The sequence below is a fragment of the Diuraphis noxia genome, unplaced genomic scaffold (genome assembly GCF_037042655.1).
Source record: "Diuraphis noxia isolate RWA-SAM2 unplaced genomic scaffold, SU_Dnox_SAM2 contig0005, whole genome shotgun sequence".
Classification (NCBI taxonomy): domain Eukaryota; kingdom Metazoa; phylum Arthropoda; class Insecta; order Hemiptera; family Aphididae; genus Diuraphis; species Diuraphis noxia.
In genome coordinates, this window is record NW_028301715.1 from 6,251,778 (window position 1) to 6,276,035 (window position 24,258).

At 30.5% G+C, this 24,258-nt stretch overlaps 1 protein-coding gene across 1 annotated transcript; it reads left to right on the forward strand.

The window, feature by feature from the left end:
- Positions 1 to 7,931: 7,931 nt before the first annotated feature.
- LOC149054812 (hapless 2-like) lies at positions 7,932 to 23,975 on the forward strand. The gene is made up of 11 exons (XM_089228948.1): positions 7,932 to 8,053; positions 18,395 to 18,892; positions 19,406 to 19,549; positions 19,649 to 19,789; positions 19,858 to 20,174; positions 20,245 to 20,364; positions 21,223 to 21,395; positions 21,679 to 21,851; positions 22,174 to 22,358; positions 23,087 to 23,337; positions 23,424 to 23,975. Exons 2-11 carry the CDS (start codon positions 18,650 to 18,652, stop codon positions 23,735 to 23,737), a joined length of 2,061 nt encoding a protein of 686 aa, XP_089085074.1. The 5' UTR covers positions 7,932 to 8,053; positions 18,395 to 18,649; the 3' UTR covers positions 23,738 to 23,975.
- Positions 23,976 to 24,258: the final 283 nt, after the last annotated feature.

Genomic DNA, 24,258 nt, shown 5'->3' on the forward strand with positions numbered 1-24,258 from the left:
AATATAAAGGTAATTCGTAAATAATTATTACTTAATCTCTAAAGTATTTATGGTCGTTGGCGCGTTTGTCGTTATAAAAGAAATGTTTAGTTAAGTTCGTAAAAAGTAAATGATATACCCATCATGCTACTTAGGTATTCGCGTTTTTAAGTAGACTTTAATAACCTTCGTAACACAGGTGTGTTTCATGTTGTTTATTTTAAAAACAAACTTTGAAATGGGGATAAAAAATAATAATTACGTTTTTACGCTTTCCATCGCACTTTCTTAAAGTTGGTTCGAATAATTAAAAATACGTTTTGGCATTAATATGGGCACCTATACCTATTCAACGAGCTCGATAACAATATAATAATGCAACGTGTCATTTGACACAGGTCAAAAAACATATATTTAGTTTGTGTCATTGATATTATACATATATATACAGATATATATATACACATAAAATGTCACCACTAAGTTGACCTTAACCGTTCGCGCAGTATTTTATTTAGGTTGGCCAATAAAATTAACTTTGTATGTATAAATTATCGGACTTAAAAAGTAATCATAATAATTGTTAATAATGCATTATTCATTAAACTCTATGTGAATTGTTTATCCGTACCTACCATATAACATAATAAACATTTGACATTTATTCTAAAGTAGCCAGTATGTATTGTTTTTTAACATCATACTTAACGCTGAAATACACGTTAAGTATTAAATATTAAATAACGTATGCCTATATTGTATTTCACGGTTTGCAAAACAAACTAAAAAATTGTATAGTAAAATACACCATACAGTCAATTCGCCATATCTCGAAGCCGAAGGGGGATAAAATTTTCGATTCGAGATATCTAATTAATTAATAGGGGAAGAATTTACGAGGGAAATAACAAAAAATTCGAGTAGGTACCTACTCAAGTTTTTCGAGTTATCCCGACTCGAGCGTATTATATTTTATACTCAATTATAATATTATACATAGTACAATATTATTGAAGGTGTATTTTATTAGATATAAAATTCCACCGTTCGGTCAGTGTATTTATAGGTATACATATTTATATCTATACCTAGGTATCTACAACACTCTGCACTCTGCTACACATAAATTTTGTTCGGAAGGGTTATAATATAATTTATTATTGATCTATTAAATCGCCTGCAGTCTAAACTAATCGCTCATTTGGAATTTGAACAGTGCTCAATATTATAATTTCCTCTTCCCACCAAACAAAAGTATTATTGCAGATAACCAGTGTTATATGTGTATTATAATAATTTTGTTATATATATTATTATAATACACACAATAATTCGTGTACGGTAAATAATATAGTGGATTATCGTGCGGTATAACATGATTAAACCGACACGTTTCACTGTTTAATCAATTAGACTGCATTTTCGCGTCGTTTTTCATTGAGCGCAGATTACATGATGGCACTAATAATAATAATAATAATAATAAAAAAAAATTAAAATACATAAATTACAATAACATTGTTGCACTGTATTATATTATTACTGTGATTGAAGCATATGCGATCACACGGCTGTATTGTGTTGCTGTAATGTATTACATTTAATGTAATCGTTAATAATATTATTTTATTTAATCGTTTAAGCGCTGCAGTTTTTAGCACTATTATAATATATTTATGAATTTATTCATTAATTCGATTTTGTATTATTTATTTGTTGTAACGAATTATAGAATTTATATTCCACAAAACCGATGTCATCGAGTACCTATACTCATATCATACGTCATTATATGCGCGTACTTGGTAAGTATTATCATACGTTTAAAAACACGTGTTTAATAACTGTAGACGCGATGTACTATTATATCATTAAGTACGCAATTCATTAATTTTTACATAAATTAATAAATTATGTGATATTTAACATCGTTTAAGAACTTACACGACAACCTTTATTATTTTTAATGTTTATAATAAATACTTATAACAGTGTTATACAACGGCTAAGTTCGACATGTTCGATGAGGTAATTTAAAAAAAAAAAAATAGGTATAAATACAAATAGACAACTTGTAACCGAACCAGGTGCGACAGTGCGTTAAGTATAGATTAAATTAGTGATCTTTTGAACTCGAGTATACCTAAATATAACTATAAAATTTTATTTTTTAATTTGGTGATGATAACAACTATATTAAAGTGTCATATTAAATTATATACCTATAACATTAAAATATAATGATCACTACTTAATAAGACGTTTGTTATTTTTTTTTTTCAATACAGACATGTACTTATACATTGCATTGTGGTGATGTAGTGAACACGTGTTTTATTTTTTATTTTTTTTTGTCAGTCGGATTTTGAGCCCAACAGAAAAGGTTTATTTAAAGGATTCAATATGGCTGCTAAAAATACTTTGCTGGCGAATAAACCTATTTTGTACTTTATGTACTTTATGAATAATTTAATGCGATTACATTCGAGTCACAATACCTCGAAATAAACGACACCCGGAACAACTTAATATTATGGCTGTAATATATTAACGATTCGCGTACCAGCTATTTTCTCTCTCCCGCGTCGCAAGATTATTTCGATTAGACATAGCGTTTATGAAAATATAATAAAATCGTGGCGTGTGTCAAGTATATTAACATTATTAACAGAACCCGAACTCTCCAAAATTACAGCTTGTAACGAAACCGACGTGGCGATATTCAGAACTTTTGTAAAGATTATACGATTGAACTTTAATTGACTTGTGAATTTGACGAATATTGCAACTACTATTATACAAATATCATAATCGGATTTTAATCCCGTAGTTCGTACTTACATGTAATCGTTCGAAATTCGTTTTTTATAAATCAAAATTCTCAAATATTCTGCTTCAGGATATGAAAATATTATAAATATATAATAGGCGGTATTGCCTACAGTCATTCAAAAAAGTAAAAGCTTAAAAATACGCGGCGATAACGGTAAGAAAATAGTAAAATAAAAAAATATGGCTTTTTGGTATTAGCTTCTAGCTGAACAACTATGATAGCTCAACAATTATCAAAATATATAACAGAGATAATTAATGTATACATTACAAAATCATATTCGCGAAACATTGAGATTTAGTTTGGTAGGTCTTTTAGTGAAATAAAATGTTTTCAAATAAAGCTGTAAAACTTTTCGACAAAATGAACGTTATACGCGAACCGCGAAAGAATATCATTATCAACTCGTATATAATAAACATATATTTATTAATATATTTATAAGTTCATTACTACCATATTATTTTTTATATTATAATATATTATAGCCGTTCGGGGCGTATCACAGTACGATTTTTTTTTTTATCACGTCCGTGTACTGCGCACGCGATACACACGCACATTCGTCTGGGATTTATTTTTTTACACTTCGTCCGTCGTCTATATCAAGACATCTTCGAGGGGACTCGGCGACCCCCGCAGGACGGATATTATATATAATACAAGTTTCCGGCTGGTGCAGAGGTTTCGCGATCGAAATTAGTCCTGCACCGAGTGCTTCGATCGGAAACGATCTATACGCTTGATGTATATATATATATATATGTATATATATATATATATATATATATATATATATATGTACATGTATATTATAATATATGGTGTGCCGTGCGCTGTACGACAGACGAAAGAAATCATAAATCATGCGTAGGTCATTACGTAGCAATAAAAAACATATAATGTATCTAAAAAAATAAAAAATAAAAGTTTATATATCGGACAGCCCCCAAAAAAGTCGTTATAACCTCATAGGCCATTAGTCGAGTCCGGTAAAGCGGAAAAAAATAACATATATACACACACACACACGTTGCACTCGTGCGGGTGAGGGGATCGGACCGCGTCCGCAGTATGGAGAGGAAAATGCGCTAAGCAAACAACGATGCGATTTTTTTTTTGTTATTTTTTTATACACACGCACACATATCTATATGTATTTTTTTTTTTTTTTGTTTATACAAATCGAGGGGAATGTTTTTACGGCCCTTTTGTTCGCCGTCTTTAGCGTGCGCTAAATTTCCGGGTGCTCGACTTCGTCGACTTCCTGACGAGCGCCCGTCGTCCCGGATACCGTTCGTCGTTAATCACCCGGTCGGGGCGCGCCGCGCTATAGAGGAGGGACATTCCCCCCCCCCCCCCCCCGACTATAGGTCGCGTCGCCAAAAAGTGTTTTGTGTGGAGAAAAATAATAATAATAATAATAATGACGATAGTATACAATTTTTTTTTTTATCTTACTCTGTCCTTCTTTTTCTTCATTTTCTTCATCATTTTCTTCTTCTCCTTCTTCTTTTTTAAAGCCGCCGCACGTTTACGAAATCGGCGGCAATGTATCATCATACTCGACAGGATTTTGTAAGCACATCCTGCCACCGCCATCGCCGACTTCTTAACCCTCGGCCAGCTCACACAATATAATATGTATATACGCTGTGACTGCAGTATTATATTTACTGCAGCGTATATACATTATATATGTACCTAATATTATGATGATAAATATATATGTTATATATGTATAAATAAATACACACCGCGACCGTGAAAAGATAACGTTTCGTGGCCGTTATTATCATCGTTACCGTTTGCTAGTCATAACTCATAATTTATATTTATGCTGAGTTATACCCAACCTCAAATATAAATATGATAAAATGTATTGGTATTTAATAATTTACCAATATTATAAAGGGCTGAGAGTATACATTAAACATTGCACAGCCGATATATGTGATGGTAATTTTTTTTCTTTAAAAGTTTCAATTTTTTTTTTTTTTAATGATGATAATATGTGCGAAGTTTATGTTTTAGATTCTGAGCGGAGCGATGAGGAATGTATTGGTTTTACTATAATGATGTTTATTTATTTTTATTTTTTATTCTGTAAACACTTTTTCTCCCTCTAAACTTGCTCAAAAATATAAAGTGTAGCATTTTTTCTGAAAGGTAATGTTCTTGAGCTGGTCATTAGGCTTTAGAGAGGTCATTTTTTGATTTTCGAAACGGTAATACTCGAAATAAAAGCGGTTAAAGGAGAAAAACGTACAATTTCACGATTTTATAATATTAAATAATTATATGGACGACGTTTTCTACCAGAAATATTGCTTTAAATGAAAAATGATGACAAGAGATCATTTTTGTTGTATTTTGAATTTTTTTCTTTACTGTTTAAAGTTCGGAAAATTTTAGCCATTTTTGAGCTATTTATAGACATTTTAGTTTTGGGAGTTTTTTGTTATAATTCGTTTAATAACATGAAATTTGGGTTGTTTTCTTATATTAGTCTTACCTAGACATGGCTAAATTTTCAAAACATTTGAGCGACTTTTAAGCTTTTTCTTTTTACTTTATATTTTTATTTTTATGATAGTTCCTAATTATAAATTATAATTATAATTATAATTATATAAATCGTTCTTAAGCTGTTCTTATAACGCTTTATTTATAACCATAGAAACGAATAAAATTAAATAAAAAAGATTCTCTCGTCCGCTCAGAAAACATCCACCACCAAAATGCTGACCTACTTTTTTTGTTTTTTATAATGTTTTAGGTGTTATAGCTAGTGAATTTAATACCAAAATCCTATTTTTTAATTTTATGTTAAAATTTGTACGCTCCAGCGATGGTTTATATACATCCAAGATTTGAAGTATATTTTCAAGCAATTAACAATAGTTGATTATTATTTATTAATCGGACGATAGTTATTATCCGCACGTCAAACAGAGATAACGAACTGTGGTGGCATCAAATATTTAGAACCATAATCACTTTAATAGTATTCCGTTCAGCATTAAAATGTGTCTGGAAACTAAATAAAATCGATATTGATGCGCGACGGTACCTGTCACTTGTCAGTTGTATGGGTACTCTCCTTGTCGTCACATACTATACCTTATAGTGTGAGTATGCATAAGACGTGTTCATCGTTTTTTCGTTAAATCTTGTTTGAAATAAAACATTCTAAGTAAATTTTATTGGTGCATTATTCTGAATTGTGTAGTATAAAAGTGTTTTTTTTTTTTTTAGTCCATTACATTTTCAGCCCTGTAGGTACATGAATACAATTAATACACGACGCATATAATAAACTATTTCGGTAGAACATAATAACAATATTGTCGTACCACGATGGTAAGGTTAGTACATCAGATCGAACATTAAAGTGTAGTAAATTATATGTTGAATTGCCTATTACAGCACGCAGTGCCCATCACTTGTGAATAGTTTACTATTTTGACATATTATATCTATAAATAGCTAAATTGATATGAATCGTATGATATTCAAATCGTAAAATAATTTTAGTGTTTTTGGAGTGTTTAACGTCTAATTTTGTGCGAGAAACCGAGAAACCGTTTTTTATAAATCAAAATTCTCAGAAAAATATTCTGCTTCAGAACATGAAAATATTATAAATTTATTATAAGTGATGGTACAAACTTAAACCGAGAAAACGTTTTTCGTTTTTCTTCTTCTCACATAATATTCTAATTTCTAATGACGAGATGGATCCTGGCCGCTGCTTGTGCATGAATTCTGCAACGTGTTTGATTAGTATTTTTTTTTCTTACTTATATTCGTATATATACCTATAAAAGGAATATTAACAGTTTTATTTGGTTTTTCAATCACATTTTCGTGATTGAACTGTGGCGACTGCGCTGCAGTGCGTTTTGTGTATATTTTGTCGTTATTCTAAATGCATATACGAGTGCGCTGACGTTCAACTGCATTTTAAACTCACGTACGCAACTCCGATTGTTGCAGCGTTCAACGCGATTCCTAAACGCGTGCGATCACTATAATAATTATGTTATAAATTATATTTTTATTTAGCCTCTCGGTCTGCAAGACTCGTGGAGGAGCGATGTATACGAGTCGGAATTCCGCAGTTGCCTTATTATATATACCTATATAAACGCATATGGCCTATACGATTATACCCACACTAGCCGCCGTATGGAGGTAAATCGTATCAATAAAATACTATATTTACACGGTTCATACCCATCCCTATGTATTATGTGTGTCGTGCAGACAGTAAATCGTCGCACATGTAATATGTCCCCATCGTTTATGTTTTATTCTCGCCGAACACCGTCATCCGGTGTCGCAGAGAGAAAAAAAAAACTATACCTAATATAATATATATATATATATAACAACGCGATGTTCATTGAAACAACATTATTTGACGTTTACCGCGACATGAAAAGCTGTTCCGAAGACTATTACACGCACTGCACACAATAATATATAATATTATTATAACACGACGCGCGTGTATATTATTATTATTATATTGTATACGCGTAAATGGAGAAACGACATATTCGTCGCATATAAATCTACCGATGTATACATGTATAATATTGTATTATATCATTACGTCGATATATTATGTAGGTTATAATATGTGTACGCTGTTCATAAAACACGACCGACGGTAGTTGTATATATAGTGATATATTATTATTATACAACGATATGGTGTGTTTAATGTTATTATATTTATTATTATTATTATCGATGCGTCGCAGTGTCTGCAAATTTGTATTACATTTCATTTTATCGGTTATCGATTTTTGTACGATGCACTACAGGAACGTTTCATAGTAATAATAATACAATAAATTGATTTAAAACTCGTTTTACATAACATAACAATAATATTATAAAAGAAAAGAAAAAACAAGAAATAAAAATAACATAAAAACACCATTATTATATTATACCATTATGATAGTATACGCATTGTACACACAGTTCGCACAAAAATCATTGTTATTAGATATATTTATAAGACTTGCAGCACAAAAACATTGTTGAACATACATTGTTACTATAGTTGAAACGTTTTTATTGATTTCATGAATTTTTTTTTACAGGCTATTTGCAGAGCGTTCTATATTCGGACGTATCTCAGCTATACGACCGCGACGATGCGATTAAGTACAAAATAATATTATATATTTTGTAATATGTCTCTGGCGTTCACGATTAGACGTGGTAAATCAATAAAACAGCTTACTAAGTAGGTATTGGTAGGTACTGGGTTATTTTAATAAATTGTTACGGTAACTGTAATGAACAAAAAATTAGTACCTTATTCTTATAAATTATTAATAATTTTTTTTTTCAGTATTTTTGTGGTTTAAAACTAAAAATTTATGACATTTTAAAATGATGCTGATTATTTTATATATATAGCCAATAGCCATTTAAGTATACTATATTATGTCTAATAAAATGTATGGGGTTGTAGTTTGTTTGTTTTTATAAAATATGTGTGACGTAAGTTAATCGCTTACAAACTGCATTTGAGTAGCATTATAGCAACAAATCAATAGTATTTTAATTGATTTATTTTTAAATGTAGGTATATTGAATTTGTTGTTTATAAAAAAAAGTTAATTTTTTTTATTTATACATATATGCCTAAATATAAAACGGGCAGAGCATAACGAATTTAATATAATATACATTTCTCAATCTATTATTTTTATCTATTTAATTTAGGTACTAAGTTTTTATACAAGCAATCGTCAGTATTTGGTATATATTTTATACATCTATATTTTATATTATGATGTCTATTTATAAGTTATTTAAAAAACTTGGAGAATAAATCGTCTTTTCTCATCGTTTAAATTTGTTTCGGTTATCCGTTCAAGAATATAATTTCGAAAAGTGCATACTTTTAAATATTAAAGTTAAAACTTAACTAACGGCAAAATAATGAGAGGAAAAAATCAAATAAATAAAACAAGTTAATAACTCATTGTTGAATTGATATAAAATATTATGTTTTGTAAATATAATGTTCGTTCAATGGTCACAGTAGCCGCGGACTTGATTCTATTTATATATAAAAAAAAAATATTATGATGATAACATCTTTGCTACAATCCATTATTCTAAAATAATTATACATATACACCTATTTTGTTACTTTTAACTGAATAATAATATAATAATATGTTACGTTATTATTGTGTATTATTAAGAATCCAATTAGTGCCCATAGACATATATAGGTACTTAAATGTTTATAACCTTGAGTAATTAAATATGTATATTGTATACATATAATTGATAAAAGCCACGTCAATCGATCACAAACATTATATATTATTAAACAGTTTAAATTTTTAATTATGTAATGCAATGTGTATAAAAGTTGTTATAATTGAAATTTAATTCACTGCGAATATCGAATCATATTCACTTATTCGTGATCAGTAGTATGTCTTACCTATTAATTATTTAAGACGTTTACTTTATTATGCTACGATGTATTGGTTTTGTTAATATAGTGACTTGACGCAAGAGTCAATTTTTTTTTTTGCATATTCATAGAAAGCAAAAAACTAAACATCAAAAACCTTTTCAAACTGTGCAGGTGTACGGACCCATTTATTTTGACATAACAGAACTTTCAGAAAAAGAAATCAGAATCGCATCGTTTGCCCCATAAATGCACTTTCTCGTTGCGCGTATTGTTGACACCTCAAGAAAAACAGGAACTGTTCGTTGGGTTTTTTTTTATGTCTAACGACATCGACGTGACACACAACCTAAGTGAAATGCATTGACTTCCGAAAAGACGTCGCTCGCATATAGTGAATAAAAACCGTCAGACGTATACAAGAAATGGATATTTACTTATATGGTATTGACGCGGACGTGTATACCGATTGATTGGTTGGTACAGAGCACACCATGTAAGTGTAATTTCAGAAAAAAAAATCAAACAACTTATCAACGGTGACTTAGAAACTTCTGAGATGAAATTATTTCTATCGACTGCTTTATCTCATCTATATATGTATACCCAGTGCGCGTACCACTCAAAGGCCTGAAGACTATATAGCTATAACAATAATTTTGTATTTTCAAATACACAGCTGGCGTACCTCTATATGTGTGCCACAAACAGTTTTATTTGAAAAACAGAAAACGACGTTGAGCATTGGCGCGTGTGAAACGAACCTTGCAGTTGAGGCGATGCGCGTAATATATGCCCTGCATTTATAATATGTAACTGCAGCCTTCTGGGTTGGACTTTTGAAATTGCAGTTTACGCAGAGTGGCGAGATTGATATTTTTGTAAATTGAAAAATAAAGGACGTCTGCTGCAGGGTCTGATCGGGGGCTATCTGTTAATACCTTTACTGATTTCCAAATAAACGAGCGTCGTTGTCTATCAGCTTTATTACATATATAGTACAATATTATCGCATTCTGGTGCGCCTAGCTATATACCTACGTAATATTATACACGATATTATTTTCCCTTTTTTTCTGTTTGGCCGTACCAAAAAACATAATATATAATATGTTTAATTAGATTTATGTGTCTAGACTGAGGAATTGCGGTCGAGCCCTTAAGAGTTACTCGTTTTCCTCGCGTACACACAACAGGTCCTCCGCGTGTTTTATTGACAGCTATTTTTTCACTCCCGCGCGGGCGCATAGGTACCGAATGCCGGAGACGGGGCGAAAAAAAAAAATTACTAATAATAAATAAAATATACCCACATTTGTAAAAATAAGAGAGTGAGCACAATATATAATATATAACATTATTACATAGCGTCGCCTCGGAGGCCCGTCCGCGATCGGCGGAGCTCCGGTCGCGCCGCGGTGGCTACTAATTCTTTTCTTTTTTTTTCCTCGGTTCCTCCACAGGGCGGGGTTAATTGTTAGCTGCGGGTGGTAACTCTGCTGTATCGGAACCCCGTCGGGCAAGACGGCCGTACCACACACACACACACACACACACACACACACACATGCGCGTGCGAGCATAATATGTGATACGTATACGCCGCCGCGGAGTTATTACGACGATTTCGATGTCAGAGAGTGGCAAGCCTTTATTATTACTATTACTTGTATCGTTGTTGTTATATTTCGTAAAAGTTAAATGAAATGAATAAAAAAAAAAAAAAATTGATATTAAAAAAAGAACATTGTGCCGCCGCGCCGAGACAAGCGTGTCATATAGGATTTTCGTGCCGTATAGGTGATTCCCACGCAGGGCTCGGTCGTACACATAATATTATATATACCTATATATATATATATATTATATGATGTATATATGGGATTACGAAATTAAATAACGGTCTGACAGCTCAATTTTTTAATGCCGCAAAATCAAATTGGACTGTTTTCCGTGAGTAATAGACGAGGTATTATATATCATAATAATATAATGCACCTATACTTAATACGTACACGATATATATATATATATGCCACGCTGACGATAATAATCTCGAAGAATAATATAAGATATTATACATTAAACGTTTGAAACAATAAAAAATATATGTGTACCTATACGTAGTGATTCGGTTCGCTGCCCGCAGCCGGCGCGCGGCTGTTCGGACCGTTTACTGTCATGTTATCATATTAATGTTAAATACTATTTATTATTATATTATTATAGATGTAGTTGTATGTTTCTAAAACGATTCTCGTCACAACTATAATATTACTGGGGGAAAAAAAAAAAATATGAAAACGAATTTAAACGCTAGCCAACTATAAAACATTCGCCATAATATTAGTTATATTGTATGTAGGTACCTATACACATAAATTTCTGATTTATAAAACCATAAGATTTATATCATATTATGTACGAAATTTGAAATTTTAGATATGTAATGAGACAAAAATCATAACAGTGTATACTGCAAATCATTTTATAGATGAAAAAAGTGATTTCAAGTATTTACTCTTTATAATACCTAACTTAGGAAACCTAAGCAAGTATATTAAAACGTCTTATAAGCAATGCCGTAACTGAAAAAAATTTCGGGGGGTCCAACATTTTTTTAAATATAAATACTAAACATTTTTCATTTTTACAATTATTCTTTAATACAATTTAGGTATGGTTGATTAATTATTTTCGCTGCTAAAACGTTTCTACTATGAAAAATTTCGGGGGGCCGGACCCCTGGCCCCCCCTCAGTTACGGCCTTGCTTATAAGTACCATAATTGTGTACTTACCTATATTATATATTGTGTAATCGTGTAAATCGTAAATCGTAAATTCGTAAAATATGTGTCTTATGCATACAGTTTTATATTGTCACTTACCGTAACTTATATACCTAATTTAATCAATGACCAGTTTTCTCTTATTTTCTTTTTGATTAAATATTTATAATTGTATTAATACTGTTGATAGAGCTTAGAATAATAAGTTTAGTTTATATTATTGGTATGAGATACATTATTATAACGGCAATAGTGCATTTGAAAAAAATTAAAGACGTATGTAATGTGCACTGTGATGCAATCATTGCAATATAGGTAATAATGATTAATGCTTCATAATATGAAAAATATGCAAAATTGTAACTGAGTTTAGGAATAGGAATATTAAATAAGTTAATAATCAATAACAAATTAATAATTATTATTGTAATACAATGCATAATATATATAATAAAAATACTTATATTATATAATTAGTTTAATATTGAATAAAACGCAGATATTTTAAGGGACGTTCTACATCCACCGTGTAAAATTTGTCAAATACGTGTTATCACAGGTGAATTTACGATACGTGCTATCACTGAAATCACTTTTGGCGGGAAACTAATGATTCTATAACGTGCATGATAATTAATAATTTTATGCGCAAGGAGGTTTCTAATATTTTGGTATATAAATCTCATTTTGCCCAAAATGAGATACGTGTTGTTGCTGTTAAGGTGACGATATGTAGGAATGAAGGTGATATTCAATTACGTTAATAATATTACATATATTATATTATAAGAAATGTAACATCTGTGGATGATATACTGCAAAATTATTATGAACTGTCATAATAGATCTATGGCATTTTGAAATATTATTCAACTTTTGATGTTTCAATACATTTGTTATGGCGTTTTACATTCTATTAATGATTTTTAATAGTAGGTAAGTAATATTAATTATTATCGTATTTTCTAACCGTCGTGCTTTGCATAAAATATATTTTATCTTATGTTCAGATATTATTATGTCGTCTTCGCTTCAGTATAATGACTGGTTCGAAATCGGTATTCGAGATATATAGTGTTTCGTTCTGTTCGTACGATTATAATAATATTATACGCTGTACATCCCCTCGGGCAGCTTTGGCCATCACACACCCCCAAGCAACCGGTTGATTCTAATGACACACCCTATCACCGTAGTAATAAGAGGGTTGTGCTCAACGTAATATTATACAGACTATTATAACTGCTGTATACGGGACGCGAAAATGTCGTCACATTATTACTACATAACACTTGAAATATTTTCGATGCGCGTGGGTCAATATTTTACTACCGGTTTTCATCGTGGTTTTAGAAAACGGCGATGTGTATTCAACTCGACATAAATAAATAATTACGGGTAGGTAGGTATCTATGGTACATAACATTATAACGTCGGTATAATAGCTCCCAATACGACTGTGGCGAGGTATGCGCATCGCACACTATTACCAGAAACAAATAACGATAATAATTGCCAAGGCGGCGCATTTTGACGACTACCGTACTTTAGTCTATAATACACAGGCAATACAGACGACTACGGCGACGACGTATATAATACATATATAAAACGTTGTTATTACTTATTGCGTATATTATACTGATGGCATTTTACCGTCGTCGGTCTCAAATCCTACCTATATATAATACACGTAGGCATATAGTATATATATATATATGTATATCTTACAACGATATAATTTGTGCTCGTCTGTCAGGGCGGCAGTAATATATTATAGGTATAGGACATCGTGTACGTTATATTATATAGGTAGATACCTAAGTTGCCCATATCGTATATTATAATATATTATTTTGTTGAACGACGACGCGTACTTATTAATTATTATAATTGCAGTAGTCGTAACTATAATACTGTACGTGATATTATTATTATTATTATTATACGTTTGCGTACGACGGTTTCTTACTCTACACGTCTTTTGACGTGTGTGTATAGGTTATAGTCATTACGGTCCTGTCGAAGGATTGAACACGGTACGCAACGGTGTTATTTATATTTTTAAAAACGTACCTATATTATAACAGCTGACCGTAAAATAAATATATCAATTATAGTTGCCTAGCAGTGGCTGCATAAAATAATATATATCGTCGCGACCATTAGGCATGCATAATGGTATAATTAGGTAGATGCAGATTTACGACGGAATAAACACTCTTTCACTGCAGCATGTATGGGCTTGATATTTTTTATGTCGAAATAAACGTTATTTCTATACCTATAATGTTACATTACGTATATATATATATATATTATAATAATGATTTTTGTCTTTAAAATGCAAAATGCATAATATTATTATCATGCAGGCGAATAACAATTATATTTACAACAGTCAATACAATAATATAAATTTCTTATATACCCATTATACATAATAAAAAGGATATAAACAAATGTTGGCATGTCACAGGTATATAAACACTAAATAGGTAATAATATTTTGTGAGTTTCAAAAAAAATATATCCGAATGACACTAAAACAAAATATAAATAATGTGTCAATAATTTCCGAGATTGACTGGAGAAGTTATGAATTCAATTCACTCTAGGTAAATACTATTATAGGCTATAATAGTACTAATATATGTATATAATTCTCTGGTATTCATACCGCACATACGTCCCTAAAATATTTAATTTCAATTGTTTTATAAAATAATAAATATATACCTTATTAACTAATGTAGTTATGTATTATGTGTATTTATTCAGAAACGTGCAATATTGATGTGCATTTTCTCTAAAAAAAAAAAAAAAGTAGGACGCATAATAAAGAAAAAAATGTACAACTACTTACATTAAGCGTTGGACTCTAAATAATACATTATATGAATATGATTTATTAATCGAATGGAATTTTAAGGAATGTTATTAAATAATAGTTAAAATTGTCTAATACTTCAAATATCTATTAATGTTAGGTGTGGAAAACTAAATTATAAATTATAACTTTTAAAGGGGGGCAAAACGATACTATTGCCCCCTCAATAAAATATCTGGAGGGGCAGTTGCTCCCTCTTGCCCCCCCCCCATATTACGCCTATGATTATTAGGTATATAGTTCTTATGATTATTATCGTCGTCGTCGTCATAGCCGGCGCGTAAAATAATAATAGTTAGCGCACACTTAATAATATTATAGCCGTCGTGTTTTCACGGAAGTCGTGCAGCAGCGAGTGTTACCGTTACCGCGGTGGGTACCCGTATTGGCGATACCCGCCAAATGCGTATAATAATAATAATAATAATAATATTATATGTATGGGCACAGCGAATATCAGACGAGAGACATGATATTATATAGTAGCAATAATATAACAGCGGCAACATATTAATATAAATAATATTATTATTATTATTATTATTATTATTATTATAATATTATGTGCACGCCGCCACTGATCGGCTGCAGCGATGGTTTTCCGCGGTACCGCCCGATCGTCAGCCGAAGGAGAGGACTTTACTAGTTGTGGGGTGGAGGGGAGGGGACGACGACACGCAATAATAAAATATCGCGTCATATACCTATGTATAATGGGTATTCGGCCATAGGTACACACGTCATTGTATGGGTACATAATATAATAATAATAATATTACAGACAACTCGCGATATAACGAAAATCTCGATATAACCAGTGGCGGACTGGAATAAAAAAGCCCGGGGTGCAAAAACATTTTTAGGGCCCTATCAACATTCTATAAAATAAAAAACATATAATGCACTTTCTACTTTATTCTCAGCAATTTTTTTTAATGTATTCATTATAGTACATACTTATTTTCTTAAATAAGAAGAATTTCAGTTTTTAAACAATAGGACTGTATAAACTTAATCTTAATAGTGTAAGATAAATTTAATTTTTTTTATAATAGTTACATTTTTATCTTTTGAAAACAATTAATAAACATCTTGTATTATATTTGTGTATATAAAATGTATAATTTTTAAAAATGTAATAATTTATATCATATCATAATATATATATAAAAATAAGTATGTTGCTATTACCACATAATAGATTACGAAGTTTTTCTGATGATTATCATACGATATTACACTCAAGTACAGTATCGCAATTAAGATAAGACTTATGACGATTAGTGGCTCTACGCAAATTATAATAAATTTTATACATATTATTATGTATACGAATAATAAAATTATTAAATAAATATGTACATACATATATGTATTTGTATTTTATTGATTTAAATTTTGAATTTTTGTTTTAAATCTCGTTATAACGAATTCAACTGGTATATTCTCGCTTGATATAACGAATTTCGATGTAACGAACTTTTTTCTCGGTCCCTTGAAATTCGTTATATCGCGAGTTGACTGCATATTATATTATAATATGAGTATCGCTGCTGCAGCACTGCACACACACACACACATAATGTATATATAAATGTATGGGAATTCCTCGCGGGCGCTCGGAAGGAAGGACTAGAGAAGCCGATAATGTTGCGGCTCGTATAATATATTATACACAAGGTATGCTATATGTGGAGGGAGGGAGACGTCGTCGCGGAGGAGAAGCGGAAAGTAAAGCGAAGCGAAAAAAAAAATCATACCCAATAATATGAAAACGCGTGCTTGTGTATTATATTATATGAAGAGAGAAAAAAAACGTATAATACAGAGGAGACTCGGGCGCGCGCGCGAACAATGGTCGCGAAGTTATAAATACAAATACAAATAATAATAATAATAATAATAATAATAATAATGATAATGCGGTGGAAAGAGTGAAAAAGAAGTGAAAAAAAGGAACACAAACACGCGCGCTGCATAATATATATATATATATATAGGAGTCGCACAAAATAATATATATAAAACGGCCGAGTGAATTATTTATTATATTATGCGGTTCGTATATACAAAATAATATACGATTCAAAGAAAACTACTGTGGCGGCGGCGTCGGCTGTGACTCGGTGCCACTCGACCTCGGTGCTGGGTGGGTGGAGGTGTCGTCGTCGTCGTCGTCGTCGTCGTCCACTTGCGGTCTCGCGCATTTGCATAAACAATGACACGAACCGGCTACCGGATTCCCAGCTCACGCGGCGGCAGTGCCAGTGGCGACGATCTCGACGACCGCGCGTGGGTTATAGCTGCAGCCCGCCGCCGCCGTCTCAGCGCCTAAACGCGCACGACTTCCTCCCATATAGTGGATAATAATAATAACATGTAATGTACGACTTTTTTTCGACGTCAGACATTATATCGTTTGTAAGTCGACTTCTGCACATAGCAGCGGTCGTGAATATAATATATATAAAAAAAAAAAACGTTTTTGATCCGTTTGAAACGGACCTATACCTATATAGGTACATATTATTATACTTAATATAACGTGAGATGACGTCGTCGTACCCGCGCGCATATCGTTATCGTGCTTGACTTGCATATTATCATATCAAATCTATACGTGCTGGATTCTTACCAGTGCAGTTATATTTTATTGATGTGGATAATATAATTATAAAGACAATTTATACTGAACATCGATTAATATAATATTGAACTATAGAATAATAGGATTTTACACTTAGCTCTATATAGCAAACATTTTTTTTCTTCATATTTTCACCCTAAAACCATTTATAAGTATAGGTGTTTAATACCGAGTTCAATTTTTTCGGATTCATAATATTATGTATAACTTGTTTTAAAATAAAATCATGAAAAACAGGACTTTTTAGTATAGAGTATATGTATACATATATATTATATACCTAGTGTTTATTCTTCTCTGAAATGTCTATAAGATAATTTTCTCTTACACAAATCATAAAAAAGGTCTAAATACTAATCGACGATGCTTTTTAAATTAAATATTAAGTCGTATCATGAGGGTTTAGAATTCGTAATATTTTACATAATTACCAATAAGGAACTCGTTTAAAAATCAAAACATCAATAAAATCACATTATTTGATGTACCTTACCTCAGATAATATTTTTACCCTTACCTATAATAATAACTCGATTCATTTTAATATGAAAGCTGAACAAACAAAATCGTTTCTTTTGAATTCAAAGTCTACTTACCTGTACTTTGTTATGACGTAGATATATAGGTTAGATATCTGTATATAGGAATTATAGGTAATAGGTATACCGTATACACGCGGGTTCTGCGTCCAAAACACTATAATAAATATAAAAATATACTCATATAATATTATAGTATTAGAATATTTTATGTAGAATATACAAACGTGATGAGTAAAAAATGTTAATTTTTCAGGTTAACGATATGAAAACATTTCGCCGTGGCATATTGGTTGCGTTGCAGTTTTGACCTGTTACTTCTCCATCTGCATCTACCATAATATATTATGTTTTATAGTACGTGATTTTTCTACCTAAATTTCAATTATTTCATCATCCAAACAATAAGATGATCTGATGACGATTGTATATCGTTTCGACTTACCTATATCGCGCTGAATCCATAATTTTGTATAAATTAAAAAAATATATATAAACTTCAGTCTTAAAAATGTTTAAGTACATTTTATTTGTTACGTTAATCGTAAGCATATCATTTCAATACAAATGTGAATTTAAAGATACGAAAACTAAACTTCAAGCAATTATTACACCTATTGGCATGGTATATCGCGATGAGATAAATTATTCGAATCGAATACCGAATCGTACCAATCGCAATCGTATGCAAAAACGGAATAACATTAAAACCAAAGGAATCTACGTAACCATATGGTTAAAAAAAAACACTCAGGTAAAATTGTTTCAAAAATTCTTCGAAAATTTAAAATGTATACTATATGGAGGCCATGTGTTCTTAAGGTTATGTTTATATTTTAACTTAATTTTAAATACTTTTGATTTAATTAACTATACTTGTCCAAAATTTGAAAGTTTTTTATTGAAATTAAGAGATAGATATATTGTTTCGTATGTGATATGGCTAGTTTTTAAGTACCTTATTATTTTATTATGAAAAAATATAAATTGTGGTTATCATCATTTTATCAAATATTAAACATTGAAAAAATGTAGTGTATTTTATTAATAGTAATAATTAATTTGTATTGTTTTATAATTAATAATTACGTATGTAATAATTGCTATCCTTCCTTCCACGAAAGATTCGTACCTAATTTTGCTTCTAATGGGAAACAATACATACCACTACGACGCTTAAGGACCGATTTCTATGTATATATATATCTATATACTATATATATATGTATATAATATATTAATATGTACCTATATAATATTTATACAGGAATATTTTTCGAAAGACCAAGTGATAATTATCGATCACGTTTACGAAGCTGTAACAAACAAAATGAGAAAACTAATAAACCCTTACATAATAGTGATTCAACAAGACGAAGTACTGGAATCGTACAAACTTAAACGCTTACAGGTTAGTATGGTGTTGAAATGTTTTCATAGATTGTATATGTATGTATTTTTAAGGTTTTTTTTTTTTTGTGTGTGTGTGTGTGTGTGTGTGTATAACAAGGTGGTCAACTCTGAAGTGAAGGAAATTGTGTTCAACAAGGAGTCGAACAGCCATTATCCTGGCTGCTACGCAGACTCAAGACGGTCTACTTGTCATGCAATGGCTGCAGCTGCCGATGTCACCCCGATGCAATACAGTGAAGTATAAGAGTAATTTCGATGAAAACAATTTAAGGGATGGCTGTATCACAATCTTTTGGGTTGTATCAGGGATTTTGTTGTTCTTGTGATATGGCGGTGAATATCGAGAGGCAGATGAACGACTGTCAAGGACGAAGTCGGTTCAGGCACGTTGTCCACGGGACGAACGCGTTAAACGACGACATTGAAACGCTGATCAGTCAAATGATGGACAATCTTGACTCGGGCGACGAAATGATTGCAAACGATACTGCACCGTCATCGCGTACTGATAAGAAACAAATACGCGGTGGCCAAAACTGTGAATCCACAAATACGTCCGGAAATGTCGACGAAGCGTATCGGTTCCACGAAAGCAGCCATTGTTTGAAATTCAGCGATCTATGGTGAGATCAGTATAACGCGATTATGCCTATATGTGCAGTGTTACGGTTAATCATCTTCTGTGCCCTGCAGGTACAACGTGAACAAGTTAGAGTCTGCGTCATATCACCATTCGCTTACAATAAGTGTTTATGAAAAATATACAAGGGATGGTGTTGTACCGTTATACAGGAAAATTATTTCCAAAGTCAAGTAAGTTATCATTTTCAAACACCGCTGACGACCTAACATAATATTATCTGATATTATGAATGTATAATGTGTGAGTGATGTGATTATTATATAATATGAATGATCAATACATAGTTATGTGTTAAAATTTTCATCAAGCACAGTTAAGCATACGTTCAAGTACATTTTATAAACCTGCCAACTGGTTCAACAGCTACGACTTGTTTAGATTTAACGTCCCATTACGCTCCAAAGTCCTTATGGTCTGCAGTACAATCTACACACAATTTGCTTGAAATTAAAATGAAAAATTATTTTTTACTATTTCTTCAATACTCGTAGATTATAACAATTAACAAAATAATACACTTTTTGGAGGACGCGAATAATTATACTAGAACTAAGTTGAAGTACGTTTTTAAATCTATAAACACCCATCACTGAAATAAACATTTATAAGTTATAGTAATTTGTTGCATAATTAGGTAATTTGGTAATTCATCAAGTTGTATTTCATTTACTGAAAAGTGATGATTTCGGTAACACCCCCAATTATTATAATATTATCTTATTATGTCATTAGCCATTAGTTCATTACTAACAATATTGCTTAAGAAGCATTATATGGCAATATAGTGTACAAAGAGTATTGGTTAAGTAGGTAATACATAACCGCTACTTTTGTTTGAGATTAAAAGTTTATTGAAATGTAATTTAAATCACATAACAAGTCATTAAATTTCCATAATATTTCAATGGTTTTCTTTACCTATTTAATATTTACCTATAGTACGGAATATAGTATGAAAAATTTTAATCGTTTTTAAAGTATAAATGTATTTGAGTATTTGATGTAAATGAAAAATTATTATTAAATAGGTTAAGTAACAATAACAAGAATTATGAAAATTACGAGTCAAATGTGCAAGCAAGTTATGTAGCTTTAACATTTGGTGATGATCAATACTATAGTTTAGACATAAACAGTGATAGACTTTTGATACCAGAAAAAATACCATCAATAGTCGAACATCTTTATCCACAGTCAACAGGTGATTTTGTTTTTTATTTTATTTTTTTATTTTACAATTTGAAATATACAATCTGTACAACATAGCACAATAAGTATATATGATAATATAATAGTTACATGAATATTTTGTATTAATAAGTCACCCATTGATGACACTTGACTGGAAATTAACGCCGTCTAGAGTCTAGAACTTGGTTGTTTTATTTTTTTTATTTTTAATAGGTGATTTTGTAAATAATAAATATGCGTTTGTCAGAAAACTGAAAAAAAATTATTATTACTAACAAAATAATATATTCTAGACGATCCAAAGAAATATTTAATTTTAAACGCAAACAATATAAGTACCAAAGGTGACGAATGTAATAAAGTTGGAGTATCATATGAAGCATTCTTCAAACAACACAATAGATGTGGAGTGAAAAGATCTAGTTGCCTAAACAACCAACCATCACATTTGTGGAAACATGATATGGTATATTATGAGATATTATTTATAGAAAAACAAGTATTATTATAATAATAATACTTATTACTTATAGACTATAGTACTATTTTACAATCAGATTTAAAAAATATTCCTTATTGAGATAGGTTAGACACACACACTAATAATTGTATACGAATTATTTCATTATTTCACGATTATCACACCCTTTATATTTATTTTATATTTGCTTAAATATATTGTATAAATACTTAAGTAGATTAGTAATAACTGCAATTATTTTATTCAAAACCCACTTCAAATGCTTTTTCAAAATTGAGAATTTCATTATTTTTGATTACCATACTAGGATGCAATCGAGTCAGGAATTCCAGGGAGTTATTTTCTAGAGAATTTTGTTAAATTTCCACAAAATTCAAACGTAATGCAAAAAAATAACGGGACTGAAACATTAAATTTACATTATGAAATGGATTATACTAGTGAATTATTTATTCACAAGGAAACAAATTATAACAGTGTACTTTCAACAAGGTAATAATTTAGGAAATATTTTAACAGTTAAATTATAAACTTATTTACACTTAATTGTTTTTTTAGTAATTAATAATTATATATTACATATTGTAATAATAATTTAATTTTCATAAATAATTTGTTATAAGTTTACTTATAATATAAAGTCGTCAATTAAAATTTAATGACACAAATATTATATTAATAGTATTTTGTCTTTTTTTTTTATTTATTTTTTTTTTATTAACACAAAGGCTTCAATTACTAGGATTATTAGCCTATATTTTTGTCTTTTTGATAGGCCAATATTTTATACTTGTAGGTATTCCTAGTGAGTATATAGTATAAAATGGTATTTCATTAAAACTATAATTTATATACAAGTATAGTAGACCTTCAAATTTTTCAAATTAAAAAAATTAAAAGGTATTTTAGCGGTTTTCAGATCATAAATATATTTTAATTACCTAGCCTAAGGCAAATATAATTATTAAAATACAAAAAGTATCTTTATTCTTTGGTCAACGATGTATTAAAAATAATAAACTGTCATTTCTCAATGTAAATTGCATAACCCATAAATTTAATTAATTTAATTAAGACGTTTTGTTCTATCGTAATAATGTTGACCAAAATATAATATCATACCTACATATAATTACATAAGATGGGCGTGCGCACATTATTATTACACGATTATTGCCCCAAAACTGCTAATAACGTATTTTATATTAAAATTATTATAGGTCCCTTATAGAAATTGTAGAAATATATTCAGATGCAACTAAAATTGATCAAACTAAGATAGTCGCAGCGATTTATAATATTGGAATGAAGGCCGAATTATTCCAAGTTCAGTTATTGAAATTTCCATTAAGCACGAACAAAAACTGTACTGAAATTCAAAGTCAAGATGTATACATTTCCCCTTTTCATCGATACAATCATGTTCTAAATTTATACGGGCCACTTACCAAGTCCAACACCAATTGCACATGTAAAATGTTTTTTTATGACATCTATATGTATAGTTATATAATTACTACAATTAATGCAAACAATTAAATTATGTATATTGAATAGTGCGGGTATTGGATAAATTGAACAATGTAATGGCTTGGAGACATATTCCCATAATCGAAGCCAACCGCTGTTTTTGTGTGTGGAATTGTGAATGCGTTTGTACGACAATTGAAGATCAATTATTTGCACCCAACTGTAAAAAGATGTCACAAGAAGCTTATAATGGTGCTGGATTCCGAGGAGCTGTACTTGAAATGCACACTTCCGATCCTATTTCTATACTGAACATAATTAAATTAACATTTATTTTTGTATCAGCATTTTTCGTCATAAGGTTTTTCGTTGGTACACCTGAAGAATACGACAGAGAATAAATGCAAGCCTGTAAAATTGAAAATGTATTGCAAACATTCACAGAAATAACAAAAAAACGAATGATTAAAAAATCTAATCCATTTCGTAAAAAAAAAAAAAAAAAAAAAACAATTAAATTGAAAGTAATTGTGATTGAGTTAAAATTTAAGAAATTGTTATGTTTGTTAACGGTTTTGGAAATAAATTGTAGGTACTTATTTTTCATTATTTCTGCCTATACAAATGTGTATATTGCTAATCCTTACTGTGTAATTAAAAAAAAAAAAAAAAACCGTTATCATGAATAATATTGGCTTTTGTATAACTTACCTGTTTACCTACGACCTAACACGAAATACATGAGAAACAAAATATCATTAAAAAATGCTTAACCTATTGTATATATGTTGACAACTTGGTACTTATTATTGTAGTCGACGGGATAGTGGTACAACATTATATGGAGTTTAAAATTTAACTATTCCGTTACCAGTTTGTATATATCTGCGCTCGGTAAATTAGAAGAGATCAATAATATGCT